The 22,732-nt window shown below is 39.1% G+C and overlaps 1 protein-coding gene across 1 annotated transcript in view; it reads left to right on the top strand.

The window, feature by feature from the left end:
- Positions 1-22,732, top strand: part of pclob (piccolo presynaptic cytomatrix protein b) — a 61,634-nt gene that overhangs the window by 7,945 nt on the left and 30,957 nt on the right. The window contains exons 4-14 of the mRNA XM_076887108.1: positions 594-1,445; positions 2,579-3,409; positions 3,567-4,472; positions 4,622-5,242; positions 5,411-6,388; positions 7,055-7,996; positions 8,303-9,145; positions 9,294-10,148; positions 10,263-11,432; positions 12,254-13,231; positions 21,429-22,286. Coding sequence (XP_076743223.1) covers positions 594-1,445; positions 2,579-3,409; positions 3,567-4,472; positions 4,622-5,242; positions 5,411-6,388; positions 7,055-7,996; positions 8,303-9,145; positions 9,294-10,148; positions 10,263-11,432; positions 12,254-13,231; positions 21,429-22,286 — 9,834 coding nt within the window. The remainder of the gene's footprint in view (positions 1-593; positions 1,446-2,578; positions 3,410-3,566; positions 4,473-4,621; positions 5,243-5,410; positions 6,389-7,054; positions 7,997-8,302; positions 9,146-9,293; positions 10,149-10,262; positions 11,433-12,253; positions 13,232-21,428; positions 22,287-22,732) is intronic.

Below are 22,732 nucleotides of genomic sequence, written 5' to 3'. Positions count from 1 at the left end.
AGATAGAGATTTCTGATTTTCCTGAGATATAAGCTATAATCAAAATTGCTATCTTTTATCTAACAATTAAAGCAACAAAGACTTGAAATATTTCACTTAATGTGTTTTAGCACATTAGCACATACTTTGAACAAAGTATATTGTTCAAAGTACTTTGCAATGTCTTTTCACATTCACACACAAGGGGTTTTACAATTTTGGGTTCAATGTCTTACCAAAGGACACGGAACCCTTACCGTGCTAGTAGTGGGCAAGCTACTTGGTGACACCAAAGTTCTTACAAGATGAAATATTGTACTATCGCAAGTATTGTACATTTTATGTCATGTATTTGAAAACTGCTGTTAGATTGTGTTTAATTAGTATTGAATTAACACGGGTTTAGCACTGGTAGAGCTAAATCAATCTGGTACCATTATTGAATCACTAGTTTTTACATTTTTTTTATTTTCAAAAGTTTCAAAACTCAGTTGTGATGTCCCTTGAATAATTTGGGGAAATGTACTTTTTTTCTTCTTTCACCTTATTACATTATGTGCATCTATCTGCACATATCTTTTAATAAATTTATTTGTCTTTGTTTTTTTGTACAGGCACACGAGTGGCTTTGTCTTACTTGCCAAATACAGAGAGCTCAAGGATCTTCTGAACTGCCAGGACCTCCCATGAAAAACCCCACACCTAACAAAATGTCTGGTCCCCAAAAACAGACACCATCAGCTGCTGAGCCTGTCAAAAAGGAAATATCAGCACCAGGTTCACCGCAGAAAATCCAGTCTAAATCAACAAAAGTGCCAGAAAAGGCAGAAGCTGCTAAAGGACCGGAGGCTCAAAAAAAAGGCAGTCCAGCACCTGTTCAGAAAATGACACCTGAGGCCCAGAGAGCATCAGGATCTCCTAAGCCACACCAAACTAATCAGACTGAACGCAAGCAAAGCAGTGCCACCTCAGCACCCCAGCAGCAGTCAGGAGGTTTATTTGGCTTTGGAGGTACTAAAACTGAAACTGCAAAGACAGAAGATTCAGTGACTGGAAAGATGTTTGGCTTTGGTTCGTCTATTTTTAGTTCTGCATCTAATTTGATAGCTTCTGCTGTTCAAGATGAGGCTAAAACAACTCCACCGGTTTCTCCTAAAATGCAATCTTCCAAGGAGACCAAACCGCCTTCTATCCAAAAGTCAGAACAAGACAAGAAACAAGAACAACCTCAACAAGCAAAGGTTCATCCAGCTGGACAGGCAAAAGCAGAAAAATCCCTGCCAGTCACTCCAAAGACAGCAACAACTTCCCACACTGCTCCGACTACAAGCCAATCCACTTGTCCTCTCTGTAAAATAGTGCTTAACATGGGCTCGAAGGATCCTCCCAACTACAACACATGCACTGAATGCAAAACCGTTGTCTGCAATCAATGTGGTTTTAACCCCATGCCAAACGTTAATGAGGTAAGAGGTGCAGTTTACTGAAGTAACTTAGGAAAATTAAAATAAAATGTATATCTTTTTAATTTTGGAGTTTTAAAGGGTCAGTACATTTGTTTGCTGTAATATTTTACAGATTTCTCAGAAGTGTCTTTTACTTGGACTTCTGAGGCATGCTTAAGAATTAAGCTTGTTGAAGCTGTTAAGATCCTTTTTTATGTTATTTCATAGATTGGAGAGCTATTATCAAAGAACCATTACATGTTAGATGATATACAAAATTTTGTTACATTTGAGCGTTTTTCACAAAGTTTTATGAACACAGAAGTTACCCGAGAAAGCTATTTTGTTTTTGTTTGTTTTTGTTTTCATGTGCAGTCCTGTTGAACGTCTGATACTTTGACTAAGAGTCACACTGAGAATGCTATTTGTCAGATCCTTTAATCATGCTGAGCAGGGGAAGGCTCACACTCCTGCAAACAGCTGTCTTTTCCATTAGACCTAGATCTCTTTTCAAGTAAAAGGGAGTGGCATTTTATTTCTTTCAATAATTTTACCACTCTTATATGGTTATATAACAGAAACAAGAAATAAAAATGCTCAGTAATGCTTGAACAGTGTTGTTGCTTTTTCACATTCATACTGTGCAAGTTCCTGTTCTTGGATTTTGGACAAAGACATTTACTTTTAAAGGTGTTTTCAAAATACATCACTGCTCAAAGTAAAGCCTTTGAGGGTAAATGACAAAGTACCTACTGTGTTGTGATACTGCCTTAAACTAAAATAATACTATCATTATTGCTCTCAGTTTTTTAATTTGTAAGTTAAACAAATAGTTATTGGCGATTAATCCTTCTTTAAGCTTTTGTTTTGCTGCACTATTTTTAGTTGGAAAACCAAATTTATTTGGATACAGTTAAAATACATTACATTGTCTCATGTAGATATTTGGTGCTACAAATAGCACCATAAAGTACTATCCCAATCTTAAGCTGATTTTTGGACCACCACAGTTCTTGCTTACTGTAGTTATAACATTTTTTGTGCATTTGTATTTCTATGGTTCTTTTCTCTTTTTGTGGTTTTTTTTCCATAAGACTGTTTTTGTGTTTTTAGGATTAATACATTTATAATGTATTTTATGCTGTTCTTTTAAGGGGAAGGAGTGGCTATGTCTAAACTGCCAGGTGAAACGGGCTGCTGGAGGAATTGAACCTCAAATTGATACATCTTTGGGAAAATCTTTCAAAAAGACTACTCCCACACAGCCTACACCACAGAAGACTAATGCACCAGGCTCTCCCCAGAGAAAAGTACCAACATCAGCACCACAGCCAGCAAAGACTAAAGAACCAGACAGTCAAAAGGCAGTCAGCCCAGCTCCTGGTCAGACAGCATCTCAGGAGAACAAGAAGACACAACCGCAGCAGACGAATCAAACTGTAGGAAAGCAGGAAAGCACCACTAAAGCTGCACAGCAAGAGTCCGGAGGCCTCTTTGGTTTTGGTGGTGCTAAAACTCAGCCTGATGCTACAAAGCCTGCAGATTCAGTGACAGGGAAAATGTTTGGTTTTGGTTCCTCCATTTTCAACTCTGCATCTACTTTGATTACCACAGCTGTTCAAGATGAACCTAAAAGTACACCACCTGTTTCTCCCAAGATGTCTGCTGCAAAGGATTCTAAACCCCCCACTTCGAAATCTCCTCTTCCAGTCAAGAAGCTGGAAGAGGCCAAAAAAACAGAGGAACTACAGAAAGCCAAGGGCTCACCACCAGTACAGCCAAAAGCAGACAAGCCATCATCAGAGCAACCAAAGAAAGCATCAGCTCCACCAGTTGTTTCCAAGGCAGGCCAGTCTACCTGCTCTCTCTGTAAACTGGAACTTAATGTGGGCTCTAAAGATCCTCCCAACTATAATACTTGTACTGAGTGCAAAAACACTGTCTGCAACCAGTGTGGATTTAATCCTATGCCAAATGTTAAGGAGGTAAGTTAAGAAGAATTGTGTCGAATATAACAATTTATTTGAACAATAACTGTGACATTATGTCTTTTTTATTGTTGTCACTTTAAAATGTCTTAACATTAAAATGTATTCCGCAGCACGACTGATTGAATTTTTAAATATTGTTGCTCCATTGTAGGTGAAGGAGTGGCTATGTCTCAACTGTCAGATGCAGAGAGCACTGGGAGCATCAGAACCTCCAGGAACTCCCATGATGAAAATACAGGCTTCACCGAGTAAAGTCACTGCACAAGACAGTGCCCTAAAGAAGGAAACTCCCCCAGTGGATAAACTTCAAAAGAAAGAGAATGTGACATCTGCTGAATCTAAATTAAAGGAGCCCTCTCCATCAAGCTCACCTCAGCGGAAAGTGCAAAAGCCAGGAGAACAGCTGGCAAAGACTGAAGATGTGAAAGGATCTGAAAGTCATAGGCAGGCCAGTCCAGCTTCTGGTCAGAAAAATGCACAGCAAAGCTTGAAGACAGGTCCTCAGAAGCCAACAGATCAGATAAATCAACCAGGATCTAAAAGGGGTAGTACAGCATCGACACAAGGGGAATCTGGATCGTTCTTTGGCTTTGGCAGTTCTACAACTCAACCTGATTCTGCAAAGACCCCTGAATCACTAGGTGGAAAAATGTTTGGCTTTGGTAGCTCCATCTTCAGTTCTGCATCGACTTTAATAAACTCAGCTGTCCAAGATGAATCCAAAAAGACACCACCAGTGTCTCCTAAGATGTCTTCTGCACGTGACTCCAAGTCTCCCACTGTCAAGAAACTGGTACAGGAGAAAACATCAGAGCAAACACAAAAAGACAAAGGTTCACCATCAGTACAGACAAAAGCAGGCAAACCTCCTGAAGAGGCATCCAAGACAGCACCTGCATTGCCTGTCGTTTCTAAGACACGCCAGTCAACTTGTCCTATCTGTAAACTGGAACTCAATATGGGTTCTAAAGACCCTCCCAACTACAACACCTGTACTGAGTGCAAAAACACTGTCTGCAACCAATGTGGATTTGATCCTATGCCAAATGTTAAGGAGGTAAGAAAATACTTGAACAATCACCTATACATATTACATATATAAATGTTTGTCAATGAACTTATTACAGTCTTTTAATAGTAAAATATTCTATTGCATTAAAACTACCCTGACTATATTTTAATTAATTTTTCCTTGCTTTAATATAGGGGAAGGTGTGGTTATGTCTCAACTGTCAGATGAAAAAACCAGCAGAGCAACCAGAAAAGCCACCGCAGAGCCAAAAGACAGGACCTCAAAAACCACCTGAACAGAGAAATCCAACTGAAATCAAAAAGAGTAGTATTACATCCACTACACAAGAGGAGTCTGGAGCTGTCTTTGGATTTGGCCGTTCCACACCTCCCTCAGATTCTACAAAGCTTGGTGAATCACGGGGTGGAAAAATGTTTGGCTTTGGTACCTCCATCTTCAGTTCGGCTTCGACTTTAATAAACTCAGCTGTCCAAGATGAATCCAAAAAGACACCACCAGTTTCTCCTAAGCTTCCTGTCTCAAAGGCGAGTGAATCACCATTTGTTCAGAAGCAGGAGCAGGAGAAGAAGGCTGTGCAAGTTCAAGAAGCCAAGACCTCTCCCCTGATACAAGCCAAAGTAGAGAAAGAGCCAGCTTCACCAGCTCTTCCAAAGGCAGGCCAATCTACCTGTCCACTCTGTAAGATGAAACTCAACTTTGGCTCAAAGGAACCGCCAAACTACAGCAAATGCACTGAATGCAAGAACACTGTGTGTAACCAGTGTGGATTCAATCCAATGCCAAATGTGTCAGAGGTAGGAGAAGCAATAATTACTCATTTTACTTTAATAAAACTTCAATAAAATGCACGGCATAAATTACATATATAGACCTGTAATTGAATTGTTATTACAACATTAATTTAGATGTTAATATTATTTTAAATGTTTCATATTTTAATAAAATATACTTTGTTTTTGCAGGTTGGTTATGCAGAATGGTTATGTCTGAACTGTCAGATGCAGAGAGCTCTTAGTGCAGCTGAACCCACAGGGCCTCCTGTGAAACACCTCCATGGAGATAAAAAAATTTCTCCATCTGCTGTACATCATAAAGCAATAGTTACTGATCAAGTGGAAACTAAAAAGGAAATAAAATCAGATGCAGCTCCTAAGATGGAGACTCCAGGGGCTTGCATACTTCAAAAGAAGGACACAGCCACCCTAGGCTCTCCTCAGAAGACACGGTCCACAGCAGTAGCACCTTCATCTAAGGAGGCTAAAGGACCCGAAAGTGAAGGACATCCTAGCCCAACTCCTGGTGAGAAAAAGCCTCTTGATATTTCAGTTGCATCAGGCCCTGAGAAACCAACTGACCAGGGAAGTCAACCGGGATTAAAACAGAGTAAGGTCACCACAGTCACACAAGAGGAGTCTGGAAACCCACTAGGTTTGGGTGGTAAAATCGTAACTGATACTTCAAAAACAACAGAATCCATCAGTGGAAAGATGTTTGGCTTTGGATCTTCCATTTTCAGCTCAGCATCCACTTTGATATCATCTGCAGTTCAAGACGAATCACGGACCACACCACCAAGCTCTCGAAAAATGTCTGCGCCAGCACAAGTCTCGCCGAAGATGTCTGCTGCAACCAAGAGTTCTCCAAAAAGTACACCAACAGTTTCTCCCAAGATGTCACCGGCAAGGGAGCCTAAAACTCTTCCTCAGAAGCCAGAACAAAAGAAGAAACCAGAAGAATCCCACCAAAGCAAAGATGATAAAGCTCTACCACAAGTAGCAAAAGTGTCTCATATGGCTCCTAATGCAGGCCAGACAACCTGTCCACTGTGTAAGGCTGAGCTTAACATAGGCTCCAAGGACCCACCTAACTATAACACCTGCACTGAGTGCAAGAACATTGTCTGCAACCAATGTGGATTTAATCCCATGCCAGTAGGAGAGGTAAGTACATGAATACAAGATTTAAAAAATATTGTCTGTTTTCCACATTGCCTGTAGTGTCAAAACAATCAAATACCACCATGCTGGCAGCAGTTATAGTCTCAGGCATGTTTTTGTGGTCATCTGTGTCCATGTCTGTGCATCTCAGACTTGAAAACATCTCAAACACACCATGTGATTTTTTAAATTTTTTTTTAGCCAAACACTGTAGTGTACTCAGAATTTAGTTATCAAAAGTCAATGCCACTGTGAGCTGAAAATATGCCTTTTGTCATAATTAATAAATCAGATGATAATTCTTATAAAATTTAATATAAATGGCTAATAGGATTAAAAGATATAGTGATGATGTCTTATAAAGAGAAGTTAAAACATTTTTCAAGCCATTATCCAATGCTCTATCTCAAGAGCAGAGGTAATATAATAATCCTATTTCACTTTGGGCCAGATACTGTGTAGGTGACTTTAATCTTTGGTACCGGCCTTTTGAATTCAATCATTAAAAGTTGCTTTTTAAAGTAATTTATTTGTAGATGTATCATCTGTGGTATTAAACTATATTTAAGTAGAGATTTGATGAATTTGTTTTGATGCATAATGTATACATTTGATGATATAATCTGTAGTTATAAAGCATCACTTAACCAAGTGTCTATTATATTTTAGGTAAAAGAGTGGCTGTGTCTTAATTGTCAGATGAAAAGAGCAGTAGGAGATTCTGAGCTTACTGGACCTCCATCACTAAAGTCACAAATGTCACCCAATAAAGTTTCTTTACCTGCTACAGTCCAGTCCAAGGAATCTTCCAAACTGACTACTCCTCAAACAAAGGACAGTCCAGACACAGCTGTACAAAAGCAAACCTCAGAAGCAGTCTCCCCACAAAGAAAACAATCAACAGCATCTGTGAAACAGGCTAGCCCAGCACCTGAACGTAAAACATCGGAAGAAAAAGCGAAAACCGCTCCTGAAAAAGTCCCAGATCAGGCAACCCAACCTGGTCGTAAGCAAACTAATGCCAAAGCAGCAACACAGCAAGAGTCAGGAGGCTTCTTTGGCTTTGCTGGTCCTAAGCCTCAACCTGAAGCTGCAAAGTCTGCAGAGTCAGTGAGTGGAAAAATGTTAGGCTTTAGTTCTTCAATCTTCAGTTCTGCATCTACTTTGATAACCTCAGCAGTTCGGGACCAGCCAAAAACTACTCCACCAGTTTCACCTAAGATGTCTCCTGCAAGGGAAACCAAATCTTCCACTGTAAAGAAACCAGAACAGGAGACGAAATCTGATCAACCAGAGCAGATAAAGGGTCCACCATCAATCCAGTCAAAAGCAGAAGAGATGAAGCCCCCTGCTTCCCAGAAGCTGGAGCAGCAGAAGTTAACTGAGCCATCCCTGCAGACCAAAACACCAGCATCAAGACAGGTGCCATTAGAATCTCCAAAGGCAGCAGCTTCCCAAGCAGCTGTCAAACCAGATCAGTCTACCTGCCCACTCTGTAAGGTCAAACTTAACACTGGTTCCAAGGATCTGCCCAACTACAATACCTGCACTGAATGCAAAAACACTGTGTGCAACCAGTGTGGATTTAACCCTATGCCAGACGGAACTGGGGTAAGACTAAGAAGAAAACAAAACATGTTATTATTGACACTTTGTATTTAACTAATATCAGCAGACTTATACTTTTGAAATGTCTCTTGTTGACCTAGATTTCAGGATTTCAAGGAATATTCATCCAGGATTTAGGAATATTAAATAATGAAAAAATACTACGTATTACTAGATGTATTACAGCATTGGAAAAGTAAACTAAAATAAAAATAACTAGTTTAATAAACAATCAGTATTTGTAAATAGATCACCTAACAGTATGTGTGTGTGTATATAACTTTTAATTTTATTTAATTTTTCTTTCAGGCAAAGGAGTGGTTATGTCTTACCTGCCAGATGCAGCGGGCTCTAGGAGTAACAGAGCCTCCATCAGTAATTTCAGTGAATGCTCAGACACCTGCAAAACCCCAAAAGAAAGATGTCACCAGCCCAGCTGAACCTGAAAAGAAGGTGTATTCAGCACAGCAGTCACCTCAGAGGAAACTATCCGTAACGGCACAGCCTGCTACATCTGAGACTAAAGTCAAGCCAGAGGTTCACAAACAAGCCACCCCGGTTTCTTCTCAGAAAATACAACAGAAGCCCCAGAAAACATCAGCTCCTAACAAATCACCAGACCAAATCAGGCAGCCTGAACGTAAGCTGAGTACTGCCACTCCACCACCACGAAAAGAATCGGGAGGCTTCCTTGGATTTGGCAGTGGTAAATCTCAACCTGATGCTGAAAAGCAGGCAGAGTCTGTGACGGGGAAAATGTTTGGCTTTGGTTCTTCTATTTTCAGTTCTGCATCCACTTTGATTACCTCAGCTGTTCAGGACCAGCCTAAGACTCCACCAGTTTCTCCCAAGTTATCCCCTGCAAAAGAGATCAAATCCCCTGCTACCCAGGAGAAAACCAAGGCTGAACAACCCCAGCTGATCCAGACACCACCATTAGTCTCAGCCAAAGTTGACAAGGCTCCATCAGAACCTCCAAAAACAGGTGAAGCCTCCCAAACCACCGTCAAACAAGGCCCGTCCACCTGTCCACTTTGTAAGGCTGGGCTCAACATAGGGTCTAAGGATCTGCCTAACTACAATGTCTGTACTGAATGCAAGAAAACTGTCTGTAACCAGTGTGGATTTAACCCAACACCAAATGAAACGGAGGTAAATAAACCAAAAATGTAGTTATTAAAATGTATGTTATGTATAATATATACGTTATGTTTTCTTAACTGTGGCGATTTATGCTTTTATTTTAAAAATCTAGTTGTTAAAGACACACTTACTCAAAATAATATGCTTTTCCTTGTAGATGAAGGAGTGGTTGTGTCTGACTTGCCAGATGCAACGAGCCCTCACAGCAGCTGAATCAGTACAGCCTCCACTGATGAAACCTCAGGCATCACCCAGCAAAGCATCCGCACCTGCCGCTGAGCAAAAAGATGTCTCTGAGACTAAAACGAAAGATATTATTCCCACACAGAAAACAGACGTATTAGAGAAAAAGCAGAAAGAAAGTCCAAAACCAGAGGCACCAGCAGAGAAAATGGATATCGTACATCGAACTCCAGATATCGTTCCACCTGCAAAAGACACCACAGCTACTGTTTCAGCTGAAGCAAAAGAGGAGAAAGTTAGTTCACTGCCTGCCAAGGATGTTCAAGCCATCACTGCACCTCCAAGCGAAGAAAGACAACTGCCTTCCCAAGGTGCACCTGTTATCACTAATGCTGAAACTTCAGCTATGAAGAAAAGTGATCTCACACCAAGTTTTCCTCTGCCTAAAGAAGATTCAGAAAAGGAAAACAATAAAGTTGAAACACTTCAGAAAACAGCTGAACAGCTGATTATATCCTCTGATCAAATACAGGAAAAACAACCCCTAAGCAAAGAATCACACCAAGTTGTTGCTCAGAAACCACAACTGGAAAAGAAGCAACCTCAGCCAGTCAAGGCTCCTCTATCAGAGCAGACAACAGTGGATAAAACACCAATAGAGTCTGAAAAACCAGAAGCTGCTCCCAAAGGGGCTCACTCTACTTGTCCACTCTGTAAAGCAGAACTCAACATGGACTCCAAAAATGTTCCAAACTACAACACCTGCACTGACTGCAAGACCACTGTGTGCAACAAGTGTGGATTTAGTCCTATGCCAAATGTAACAGAGGTAATTAAATGTTTTATCAGTGTAGAATGCCTATTTAGACATAGTTCTAGTATTGGTTTGAATTTGCTTGTGTGAGAGAGAGATTGACAGAGCTCATGTGTGTTTTTCATACAGGTAAAGGAATGGCTATGTCTCAACTGTCAGATGCAGAGAGCACTTGGAGCCTCTGAACCTCCAGGCCTACCAATGATAAAACCACAACCTTCACCAAGCAAAGAGGTCCCTGCCAGCACACAGAAGACAGACATCTTGACAGCTTCTAAGAAAGATGTTTCTAAGCCAGATGTACCCAAAGGTGACCTTGTTAGCATTCCTGCAGCCAAAGAAACTGTCTCCCCTGTCAATATTGACCTAACTAAAGAGGTTGCTCCAAAAGTTGCTTCATTGCCTGACAAAATGATTTCATCCACTATCATAAAGACGGATGTTTCGCAAAAGCCTTCTGCAGAGACTCCCAAGGGACAGCCAGACACACCCCAGCAACAAACTCCAAAAATTCAGCCTGCCGCTCCCCCTGATTCAAAGACAGAAAAGGCACCCCCTCAACAGGCTCCAAAAGCTGCATCTTCTTTAGCTAAGTCTGCTCTTCCATCAGACCAAGAAGCAAGAAAGGCACCCCTTCAACAGCCTCCAAAAGCTGCGACCCCTCCAGCTAAATCTGCTCCATCACCTGTTCAGCCTGCAAAACAGGAATCAGGAGGCTTTTTTGGTTTTGGCAGTCCTAAAACACAGCCTGCTGCTGCAAAATCCGCTGAGTCAGTGACAGGAAAGATGTTTGGCTTTGGGTCATCGTTCTTAAGCTCTGCATCCAATTTAATAACATCAGCTGTTCAAGATGAGCCTAAAACTACACCACCAACGCCACGTAAAATGTCCACCACAGCCAGTGTCACTCCTAAAACTACACCACCAACGCCACGTAAAATGTCCACCACAGCCAGTGTCACTCCTAAAACTACACCACCAGCCTCTCCTAAAACATTACCTGCAAAGGACACCAAACCACCGCCTGTCCAGAAAACAGAGGAGAAGAAACCAGAGAAACCACAGCAGGATAAGACTCCTTCAACAGTTCAAGCCAAAGTGGACAAAGTTCCATCAGAGCCCCCTAAGGTGCCAGTAGACACCCAAGGTGCTTCAAAAGCAGATCAGTCTGTCTGCCCACTCTGTAAGGTGAAACTTACAGTGGGCCCCACAGATCCTCCTAACTACAACACTTGCACAGAATGCAAGACAACTGTCTGCAATCAGTGTGGCTTTAATCCAGTACCAGATGATTTAAAGGTATGCAACTTTCTGTTTATTGTTGCCCTTTTTGTAGTTTTCATATTTTTGTCACTCAATTATTGTGGGTCCTACTAAATCAAGTATTACTTGATTTACAAAACAATCCAGCCATAACAGCTTTATGAATATTTAACTGATGTTAATCTGAATTTAATCTAAATCTAAAGACTTAATCTAAATTATTTGTAATAAATTGCCTGAATTGGCTTAATTTTTGCCATTTATCTCCAGTAAAATGCACAAATTATAGGAAGAATTTGAATACCAAATTTGAGAAATAATTTGTTAAAATATAGATGTTTTATTTTTCAAGAGACATCGAAAACATGTTGCATACCCCAATTTGAGACTGTAACTTTTGAAACTTACATTTGGAGAAGAATTATCAGATTGAGTTGATAAAAGCTACGCTACTCTGAGTCAAAAATATAAAAAATAAAAGTAACAAAGCTGGGCATTATAGAAAAGCTTTTAAAACAATACAGGAGCTCTCACAGTTCCTATTGTTTGAAAAAAAAGTTCGCCTCTGATTTTTTTTTATAATTATGCCTTATTAAAATTGCATTAAAAGAAAATAAAAACTACATTACACTGGTAAAACAGTTTGAGAAATTAAACACATTTTATTTTTCAATGATCATGATTTGTTTGTATGAATGAATCCCCTTTGAATATATGCACGTTACATTAGTAACCTTGATATCATTGGATATTTTTTGTGCTTTAAAATCATTGCACCTTCATCTGATTTCAGAACACTGTTATTGTTTTTTTATTTATTGGACAGTGATTTATGCTTTCCATTACACTTGTTCCAGGTAAAGGAATGGCTTTGTTTAAACTGCCAGATGCAGAGAGCCCTTGGAGTATCTGAAGCCATTGAACCTACTGTGGTGAAACCCCAGCCCATGCCAAGCAAGGTTTCTACACCTCCTCGCTCTGAACAGAAGGACACACCGACATTAGTCCAGAAGGAGAAAGCTGCAGAGTATGCAGATGTCCAAAAAGAGGCTACTCAAATAGTTCAACCCAGAAAAGAAATTCTCAAAGGTGAGGCTCCAGTGCCAACTGCAGTCCAAAGGATGGACAAAGCACAGCAAGATTCTAAGGAAAAGGCACAAGGACATGCTCAGGATGTGGCCAGCCAGCCAAAGCTTGTGGAAAAACCCCCACAAGGACAGATTTCACAACCTACAAAGCCAGAAGTAAAGTCAGGTTTCGCAAAACAAGAAGCTGGCAAACTACCACAACAGCCATCAAAGCCATTGACCCAATCTCCCAAGCCTGCCCCACCACCAGCTCAACCAGCGAAACAGGAGTCTGGTGGTTTCTTTGGCTTTGGTGCCCCTAAACCTACTGTTCCAAAGCCTGCTGAGTCAGTGACTGGGAAGATGTTTGGTTTTGGTTCATCAATTTTAAGTTCTGCATCTACATTGATAACCTCGGCAGTTCAGGATGAACCTAAAGTTACACCACCTACTCCACGGAAGATGTCCACTACAACAAGTGTCAGCCCTAAACCTACACCTCCGGTTTCTCCTAAGATGCCCCCAGTAAAGGATAGTAAACCACCGGCAACACAGACACCTGATCCACTTCAACAGGCCAAGGCTACACCATTAGCACAGGACAAAGTGCTTCAGGTTGCTCCTAAAGAAAGTCTGTCTACCTGTCTGCTCTGTAAGGTCAAACTCAATGTGGGAACGAAGGAGCCACCCAATTACAACACCTGTACTGAATGCAAGAACATTGTCTGCAATCTTTGTGGATTTAACCCCATGCCTCATACAGCAGTGGTAAGTACAAAAATACTCTTGAATACACATATTAATGTTTCAGTTACAATTTACAGAAAAAAGGGAGTTTTTTTCATCAGCTGATATGCCTTGTGTTCAACTGGCAGGACTGATCCTTATCATGATCATGTCTTTTTGCATTAATGTGACAAAAGCACCTTATTTTAATATTCAGTGTTTCCATTGGGGAGCCAAACATGAGTAAGAGCACCACAGAGTGATAGTGAAGTGGCCATGTTGCTCCATTTGCACACTTTTCAACATAATTTATTTCAGTGGCTTCTTATTTTATATAAAACAAATTGTTCCAGTACAAAAGTTTTGGTCAGGCACATTGTTGGCTTTCATGTAAACGTTGCATAAAATCTAATATAAGAACACTCACGTTTTGGCAATGCACCTGAGACATGTTAATGAGCATGTTAATGACTTTACAAGTGTTTGGTAGTCCTAATGCTGCTATTTATCAGTACAGTAAGTTTGTATCCTTACTACACTTTCTGTTTATGTGGTGTTTCTTGTGCTATTAAATATTGGTTTGGAGTGTTCAGGCTGCACCAACATATTTTAGCACATTTTTACTCTGAGGAATATTCCTTTCTGTTGCAAAGGGTGGAAAAACATAGACTGACTGTCATAAAGCTTTTTATTCCTTCTGAAAATAGAGCACACCCGAGGCAGCATTTTGCTCTGTTGTTTGATTTTCTTGACAAAGAAAATAAAATACAAGTGGAGTAGAATATTAGATGAAGGTGCCACAGCAGCTAGAATCTGATGAGAACTTCAATTTATATGTATTTTCAGACTTTGATTTTGAAGAGCTGTCTGTGTCCATTCAGTTTATTATGTCTTAGTGTTTGGAATAATTACAATGTAAAACAAATCATACCAAAACTACACTCTCTCTAACTGCTGTGGTTCTCTCTCCACGGAAGATGCCAGGGTTATTACATAACTGCTCATGAGGAGAGTGCTTCAGCTGGCCAGGAGCACTGAAAATGTATTAAAGTGATTGACGGTTGCGCAACCGCATTAGCGAGATGGGATCTACTGCCATAGGAGACCCGGGTCAAGGGAATCTCCATCCCCCATAAGAGATTTGAGATGGCAAAGCCCTGTGATATGCCAATAAGTAGAGTTGAAACAGATTAAGTCCAGCAAAACAGTGCAGTACATTAGAAGAGCAGACATTTCTTATCAGGCCATCTGCTCTCACACGCAGCAGTGGCTCCATGTAATTCAACAATTTCCTCTTCGTTTTGGTGACATGAATATACACGTGTACCTGCTTTGTGACTTACCCACGCACATACAACGTGTAGCTGAATGAAATGTGCAGTGCTGTCTACTCTTTCTTTGTGAAATTCTAGACTTTAAGTGAACAAATACCACAACGCTTTTTTAAATCTCCTGAGATGTGGATTTAAGAGTTGATGCTGTAATTTGTTCTGGCACACTCTGGCACACTCAGACCTGAATCTTTTTTTCTTTCATTTTCCCAGTGACAGATAACCTAGAATGACATGTGCCATTTATGCAATTGACACTTGTCACTTTTTTCGTTGACACAACAAAATGGTAATAACCTGGAGCTTGAATTTGGATTGTGTTCTGGGGGCTGGGGGGATGTGAGTCAGAGTTTGCTGCTTTGGGTGTACAATGCACATGTTTTTTCTAAATATGTGATGAAAACAGAAAAAGCTTCAGTATGACTGGATAGCACGATAGGATGCCATATTTGCTGCTGTCCTATGACCTGCTTTGTCCAAAATGGGTGTGTTCACCAGTTTACTATCTGGGTTATTTTAGCACCCTTTTAAAATATCAAAAAGTAATGTTTGAAAGAAGAGGAGGTAAAGTGAGTGCCATCAGCAAGTCTATTCATTTTTTTCCGTTTGCCTGTTCTGCTTCAGCTGATGCCATCAAAAGCCTGGGAGTGACTGTTGTCTGACAAGTAGGGCACACGTGTGTTGTGCTTTGCTAGCTAAAGCTTAGAGTGTGACAGCTGTGACAGTATGAATGATGATTCCTCTATTTTCTGTGTTACCACTGGTTTAAAATAGAATATTTGTTCAGCTTTACCAGTACAAAAGCCCCACATTATTACTGTCCATTTAAATTGGTTTACTATGAGACCCAGTAGTTGCCTCAAGGTAAGACAGTACTGTCAAGGTACAGAGGAGTACCTTGACATTGCTATGTTAAGTTGCTACATTTCAGCTAATAGGAAGAAAAAAATTAATCGTTCTAGAAAGAGCTGTGTGATATATAGCTATTTTTGCATGATTTCACAATTTTATGGTGTTAAAAAGTAATCAGTCAGCAGGCTAATTAATGTTTTTTAAATTATTATTTTTTGCGGGGTAGTTCAATATTATGGTAAATGGTCTGATTCTCATATAGCACTTTTCTACTCTCCCAAAGTACTCAACGCACTATATACAACATGCCTCATTCACCCATTCACACAAGCACTTCTAAACTAAACTCAAGTGCAAACTAATCTACACACACACTACATTCACACTCCGATGAACGCATCAGAGGGCAACTTGGTTCTTGCCCAAGAATATTTGACATGCAGACTGGGGAAGCCAAGGATCAAACCACCAACCTTCCAATCAGTAGCTAATCTGCTCTACCTGAGCTACAGTCACCGCTATGTGAGCATAATATCATGTATGAAAATCTCACATGCATAAGCTTAATGATGCGGTCCAGCATTAAAGAGGTGACAACAACAAGTCTGTAAACGCTGAAGCTGTTGAATGTTCTTTAAGAATTTCCCAGTTTAAATTCATGAAAGTTGAAGCAATGGAAATTAGTCACAAGATCCAACATTTATCAAAGAAGACCACCTTTGGAGTGCATGTGCCACCCTTGGCAACCATCAAAAAATGGTCTTAACTTAAATTTGAACTTAAATGGAAATTTAAACTTCTGGAGGCGTGATGGCTGTTTCTGGTTTATGTCAGGTGTCGAGAGTAATCGCTGGTGGGCGTATTGAATTAGTCACTGAATGTCACATTGCAAAGTAAATGCATCTCAGTTGCACCTTCACATTTCTTTTGCATTTCACTGTCAATCAGAAGACCAACTATTAGAAAAAAAACATCCACCAACTCTCGGTGAGCAGCCATGATATGTTAGAGCAGGTAAACTGATGATGTTGTTTACTATTGTGTTAGCTGGTATGTTATTCACTAACACACAGTGAAACAGAGAGCAGATGTAAGCATTTTTTTTTTTGCTCTGACTTGCAAATTATAGGGAAGGACTTTCACTAAATTTGTAAAAGTAGCTATGAAAACACCGAACAGGAAAGGCTTGGTTTACAAAACATAGAGGGAGTTTAACTCCTTGGTGCTATGTTACAAAGCAAATACTCAAAATTGTACTTACATAACCTGTTATTACTTCATTTTACAGAGTTAGTTAATAATTAAAAATTGTATTAATGCTTAAAGTATCTAAATATAAATATAGAAATGAATAATAAGTAACATGAATGAAATGCTTGTAAATTCCACATCATCTCAAGATGCGTTCTCTCTCCTGTACTGACAGTGATTAGGGGTTATATGTTAATACATGATCATTTCTAAGAGCTTCTTTAGTTCAAATGCTTTAATTCTTTTCTATAAACAAGAATCGTAGAAAATATATTTGGAATTTGGAAACACTGATGTTTCTGTATCAGTAATTCTGTGCCTGCATTTATTCATTGCTTTAAAAAATATTATTCTATTCATCTATTTGTGTTTGTAGCTTATAGCTTTAATTTGTAACATTTCCTTCTAATGCTGGAACACCCTCTTACCACTGGTCCCACAACAGTCTTTATCCCCACTGCACTCTGCCATCAAATGAAACTTTGCTGATGCACCAGTTGTCACAATGGAAAAAGCATGGGCATATTTCATTGTCTTTAGAGTGAGTCACTGTGGTTATTACAGATTAGTAGGTCAACATTCTGTATTATCAGAGTGCGTGATTTATGAGAAACCCTGCTCTGTGGGGGCTGCTGGAAGCCAAGTATATTAGCAAGCTACAGCCTTTGCTAAAGGTGCTTGCCAGAAAATCAATAAGAGCCTTACTAGATCCGACACATCAGCAGGAAAGCACAGAAGAAAGGCTGAGAAATAGTGAGTCCTTGAATCTAGCTATGTTAAGATACATTTCAGCACCACCACGATAAGTTATGATAGGTGTCTAAGAAGTGACAAATAATATTCATTATTAAAACAATATAAAAAAATTGTTTCATTCGTCTAAAAATGCAAGACTAAAACATTTTTGGTCTTTGGAGCACTTTGATTAATGTGTCTTTGCTGAACCAGTCACTTTTCATCCCAAACACTACGACGACCTAAGAGTACTGAGGATCCATTGAGAGTTATCAGAAGAGATCTGGCAAATGTTTTTATTTAACATACATAAATAACAGTAAAAGTATTTTAACATCTCACATTTTGAATGACATATATAATTTATTTGTCTTTTTGTTTAAGTGATTTGAACAGGGAAATGATTTCATAAGCTCAGCAGATCTAGCTTAATGCAGCATACCTGTGTGTCAAGAGCCTATTTTCCTTACTGCTGTCATTGTCAAGGTCTGATAATCCAGCTCAGAGGCTAATCGTGTGGAGCAGTCTCTCCCACAGCTCTCTGCTATAAGCTCCTGCTCTTTGCTCATAAAATAGATTTAATTAAACAAAAGAACGATGGCAACTTTCCAAGCCCTGTGGCTCTGATGCATGACTCTGAAGCAGTGACTGGCGCTAGTGGGGGATGTGAAGGGTCTTTTTTGTTGACGGAAGTTCTTTTTTTTCTGCCTTGCTGTCAGATTTTGCATTAGGAGGTTAAATGACTTATCAGGTTCTAGACTGGTGCAGTGAGGGGTGTACTTGTTTATCACAGCTGCCTTGTCCACCATTTAATACGCAATGCAAAAGTGAGTTGCTTTGTTTACGTTCTTCCTGCAATTTGTCAGTACATGCATTCATCACTTCGGTTGAAAAAGATCAATTAATACGATTCAGACCAGTGTAATACTATTACCTGAAGATGGCGTGAACCATATTAGATTGTCGGCAAGTAGCTTTGTCACAACCTCTGTGTTGTGAATATGTTTTAATTTCAGTTTGCAGTTATCTTTACTAAAGACAATCCATAGAGGGTAACTAATAAATTGATGCTGACTAATAGAATATCAGAAATATTACAACTGTAAACATCTCCTGTAATCAATGATTGTAAAATGTATCTGATTTTATATCCATCTTCGAACTAAAGTTAAGATTGCTTATGACTACTTGCGATTTCATCTCCTTGAAAATGACAAATGGCACAGGTGTTTATACACAGGAAAAATTGTATTCATTTTAGTATACATTAGTTATAAAGATAATCAGCTGCCTCCCATCAGACCATATTGTAATGGGTCTACAAGATGATCAAACAAACAGGAAGAGCAGAAGTTTATGATTATTAATTTATCCTCTGAATGGCCTTGGTAGTGACATGAAATTGCTGATTAGCATACACAGGCAAGAAGAGCATCTTACACCTTACCTGTGATTACATCTTGTAAGCAAGACAGAGAAGAATATGGAGCATGGAAGGACATGTTGGGATTATATTAGAATACTTGAACTAACCCTAACCTTTAGACTTAAAAGGTTTTTCAGCACATATTCTGTATTCTTGATGAATTGTTCTCAGCAAATATGGGTTTTAGATGAACCTCCTGGTAATTAGTGTTTGATCAACTTCAAAGGTAAACATCACTGATGCTGAACTCGCATCAGATCACACGAAACTGAGACTCAAATCATTTTGTGTTTAACACAATTATCAGCATCATACACTCTGCTGATGAGGTATTATTTGTTACTGTTGGTAACAAATAGGATTATCATCCTCCTGACTGAATCACGACTCACTGAACAAAAACATCTCACTGTCAGGCAAACTGAATGCATCAGTATCAGATTTTCCTCTAAGTCTAGCATTTTTTCCCCATTTTTTATGGCGTTATTTATCAAAGATTATGTTAATGTGTTCTCACTGGCTGTAATTTTGTTTTCAATTAATATTTCTCAGTTAGAAACAAAACACGCTCATGCAGTTTATCATATTCATCTTGCAGTGTTACTGCTGCCTACACTTTCTGAATATAAACACTTCCTTGCATGCTCTATTTGCAGTAGATGTACGCTATCAGTCTTCAGTGGTAGTTCTGGAAAGTTACAAGCAATAATTATACAATTTAGTGGGACAAAATATACAAACAAGAGGGGTATTTTAAAAGCTCAGTTTCACAAGTAAAATGAAAGAGAAAAGAACAAAGTAACTGTGTTACTAGTTTATGAATTACATGGGCATTGTTATGCATATATGACCACTGTATTAGCATAATTATGATATTCTAAATGTATATACACTAAACAGTATAAGTAGTATGGGTCTAATACATTAAACCATGGATGAAGTAATTAAAACTTTGTGGTGTTTCACAGGATATGTGTGTGTTATAAACTCCCCCTCTGTCCTATATGAGAGCAGCTCTCCCTGACTCTGCAGAGGCAGGCGCATTGCTGTGATTTGGTCTGCTAGGTTGCTAGTACAGACACAGTGCTTAATGTATTGGCAGCTTATGGCTTTTGTCCTCTTTAGCTGTTCATTAATGGAGCTTAGATGTGATAGGAAATGTCTTCAGAGGAGTACATTTTGAAGTAATAGCATTCCTTATAAAATGAGATTAGCTTTTTTGCAAGGTAAGCATTCTATTGCTGTTTCATGTGTAATGTACGGTCTACTGTAACAGTACTGAGCATGTTTATATTATTTTATTAAGAAGTTTAAAAATCTAAGTCTGTTTTTCAGCATTGATAGCTGATTACTGAATTTAGATCACTTAGAGTGCTATGGTATTACTCAGCATCCAAAACTGTATTGTATTGACTATAATATTTGTCTATGTGAAAACCATCAGGAATTATCATGTCTTAGTCTAAAACACATAATTTGGAACTTTTATTACTTGCAAACGTACTTAACAGGAAAAAGTCTAGACATCACACGACTGAGTTCTTCAAGTATTTTTTCTTTTTGTTGTTTTGTGCTTGTTGTTTTTCTTCAGTGTTTTTCTTTGTTTTTGCTTTTCCTTTCAGTAAAGACATAAAGCAGCCTCATTCAAGTAATTTGGCACTATTTTCAGCAAATTGTCTTTCTGAAAGCAGTTTAAAAAGAAATAAAGTCTGAGGCGAGGCTTTTGTAAAATGAGATTGATACTGATTCAACTTACATAAGCCCTTCTTTTTCTTTAATAGTTCCACTTTGTATGAAAAATAACCTTTCTGTCTAATTCAGCCTGGCCAGGTTACTTTTGACCGTGGACTCTTTTTTTTGAATGTGTATGGATGAAATGACATATAAAACACAAGATTCTGTATCATCATAACAGAAAGCAGAAAAAATGCATGCACAAGAAAACTGAGTTCTGCACACAGTGGGGTAATTTACTGTGATCTTAATGCAGGATTTTAATGAGCACCTGACATGTAACAAAGTTTAGTGTTGTCAGTGCTCAGATTTAGTCTGTTGTTATTTGAGCCGATATAATTCCCTTTCTTAAACAGTGAAGGTAATGGGCTAATAATTAGTTAGGCACAGTTATATATATTACAGAATAGATATCCTTTTTTTGTGTAATGTCTCAATGGGCTAGCCAAACAATTACTCAACAATTTCTTTGTTCTGCTAGCTTGGTTTTAGAGCGCTGTTTTTCTGTGGCATTGGTACACACATGGAGACATCCCACCTAAATACCAAGTACTAATTTAGTCATAAATTCCAGACAGTTTCATTTTAATTATTACTAATAATTTAAGGTATAATACTTTATTTAAGTAGGCTCTAAGTCAAGATTTTAAATCATTATGCAGGGCCATCCATATACATATCATCAGGTACTAGTCCAGAAGCTAATGAAAAAGCAGTGGTGTGAAGCATGACAAAGAAGCTAATTCATTCATGACTTTACAACTCTGGCATAACGCTTCAGTTATCTTTTTGAACAAATAAATTCTTTGGATAAGGACCATAATTAGCCTGATTACAATAGCTCTCATTTGGTATTGTGACTTTTTATCTTAATGTGTTTCCTAATTATGTTGTTTTTGTTTGATTACAGAAGGAATGGCTGTGTTTAAACTGCCAAACTCAGAGGGCTTTGTCAGGACAGCTGGGAGACTCAGGAAAAATGCCTCAACCTTCACCTCCACCTGCCAAGTCAGAGACCCAGGCCACACCAGTAACCACAAAGGCAGAGCCCAAAACCACCTCAACGAAGTCAGAGACCAGGCCTGGACCCACAAAATCACAACCCACCCCCGTGCCTGTTGAGACAGCACCAACAGTTTCAACCATAAAAGCAAATGTAGACTCAACATCTCTCAAAATGGAAACAATGCTTACAGCAGCGTCTACACATATTGAGCTTGAGACGACACCTTTACCCACCAAAGAAGAGGTTTTAAAGCAACCTTTGACAGAGGTAACACCAACGATTGACGTTCTAGATACAGATGTTACCAAGAAAGAAGAGGTACCAAAAACAGATTTCAGCACGACAAAATTACGCAAAACTGAAGAGTCTAAAACGGATCTTCATAAAGTTGAATTTGAAGCAGGAGTAGCTGAACCTTCTTCAGTTCCAGTTCCTGACGCTTCAGTTGTCTCTGCGTCCCCTGTCACTCCAGAGGTTGCAGTAGCTCAAGTTATTCCAGAGGCTCAGACAAAACAAGACCTGTCTGTTGCAGAGAGGATTATTAAGGTGGTAGACACTGATGATCGCACCATCCTGACAGACTCATCAAAATCTTTGCAGCAAATTATGGTGCAACCAGAGTCAAAAGAACAGCAGCAGGTGGTTATGGAAGGAGATGCAGTCACAGTAACTGACAGCAAAGAATTTACTGATGACTCTGCTGACAAAATTACCAACATCCTCTCAACCATTGAGTCGCAACCAGTCTCTCCAAAAAGAAAAGTAAGAGTTTATCCTGTTTGTTGAAAAAAAATCTAGATTATCTAAAAGAGATAAAAAATTAAACAACAAGAGCTTTTCTCTCTGTTCTTTAGTCTTGGCTATACTTTACCTGTATAAGATTAGATGTATTTTTATATTCAAAGCACATCAGATTCCAAACTCTTGTTTTGCTAATCTTGAAAACTTTGACTTTTATCTTTCAAATTATAAGAACGTTAAAGTTGTTCACATCAGTGATGGCATTTTCATGAGTATATGGAGTAATATGGAAATTTGTACATTACAGCTCCATTTGGTTACACTGATTAACTCAAAAGGGGACAGAATCTTGTTAAGCTTGTTGGTGTGTCTTCTGCAGTAAGTTAGCTCATGACAGATCTTGGGTTCCACAGCATTAAGAGTCAACTTCATTTATTAAAGAAATGTAATCACAGGCACACTGATAT

Source organism: Maylandia zebra, linkage group LG7 (assembly GCF_041146795.1).
Source record: "Maylandia zebra isolate NMK-2024a linkage group LG7, Mzebra_GT3a, whole genome shotgun sequence".
Taxonomy (NCBI): Eukaryota; Metazoa; Chordata; class Actinopteri; order Cichliformes; family Cichlidae; genus Maylandia; species Maylandia zebra.
This window is presented reverse-complemented; position numbering and strand designations above follow the sequence as displayed.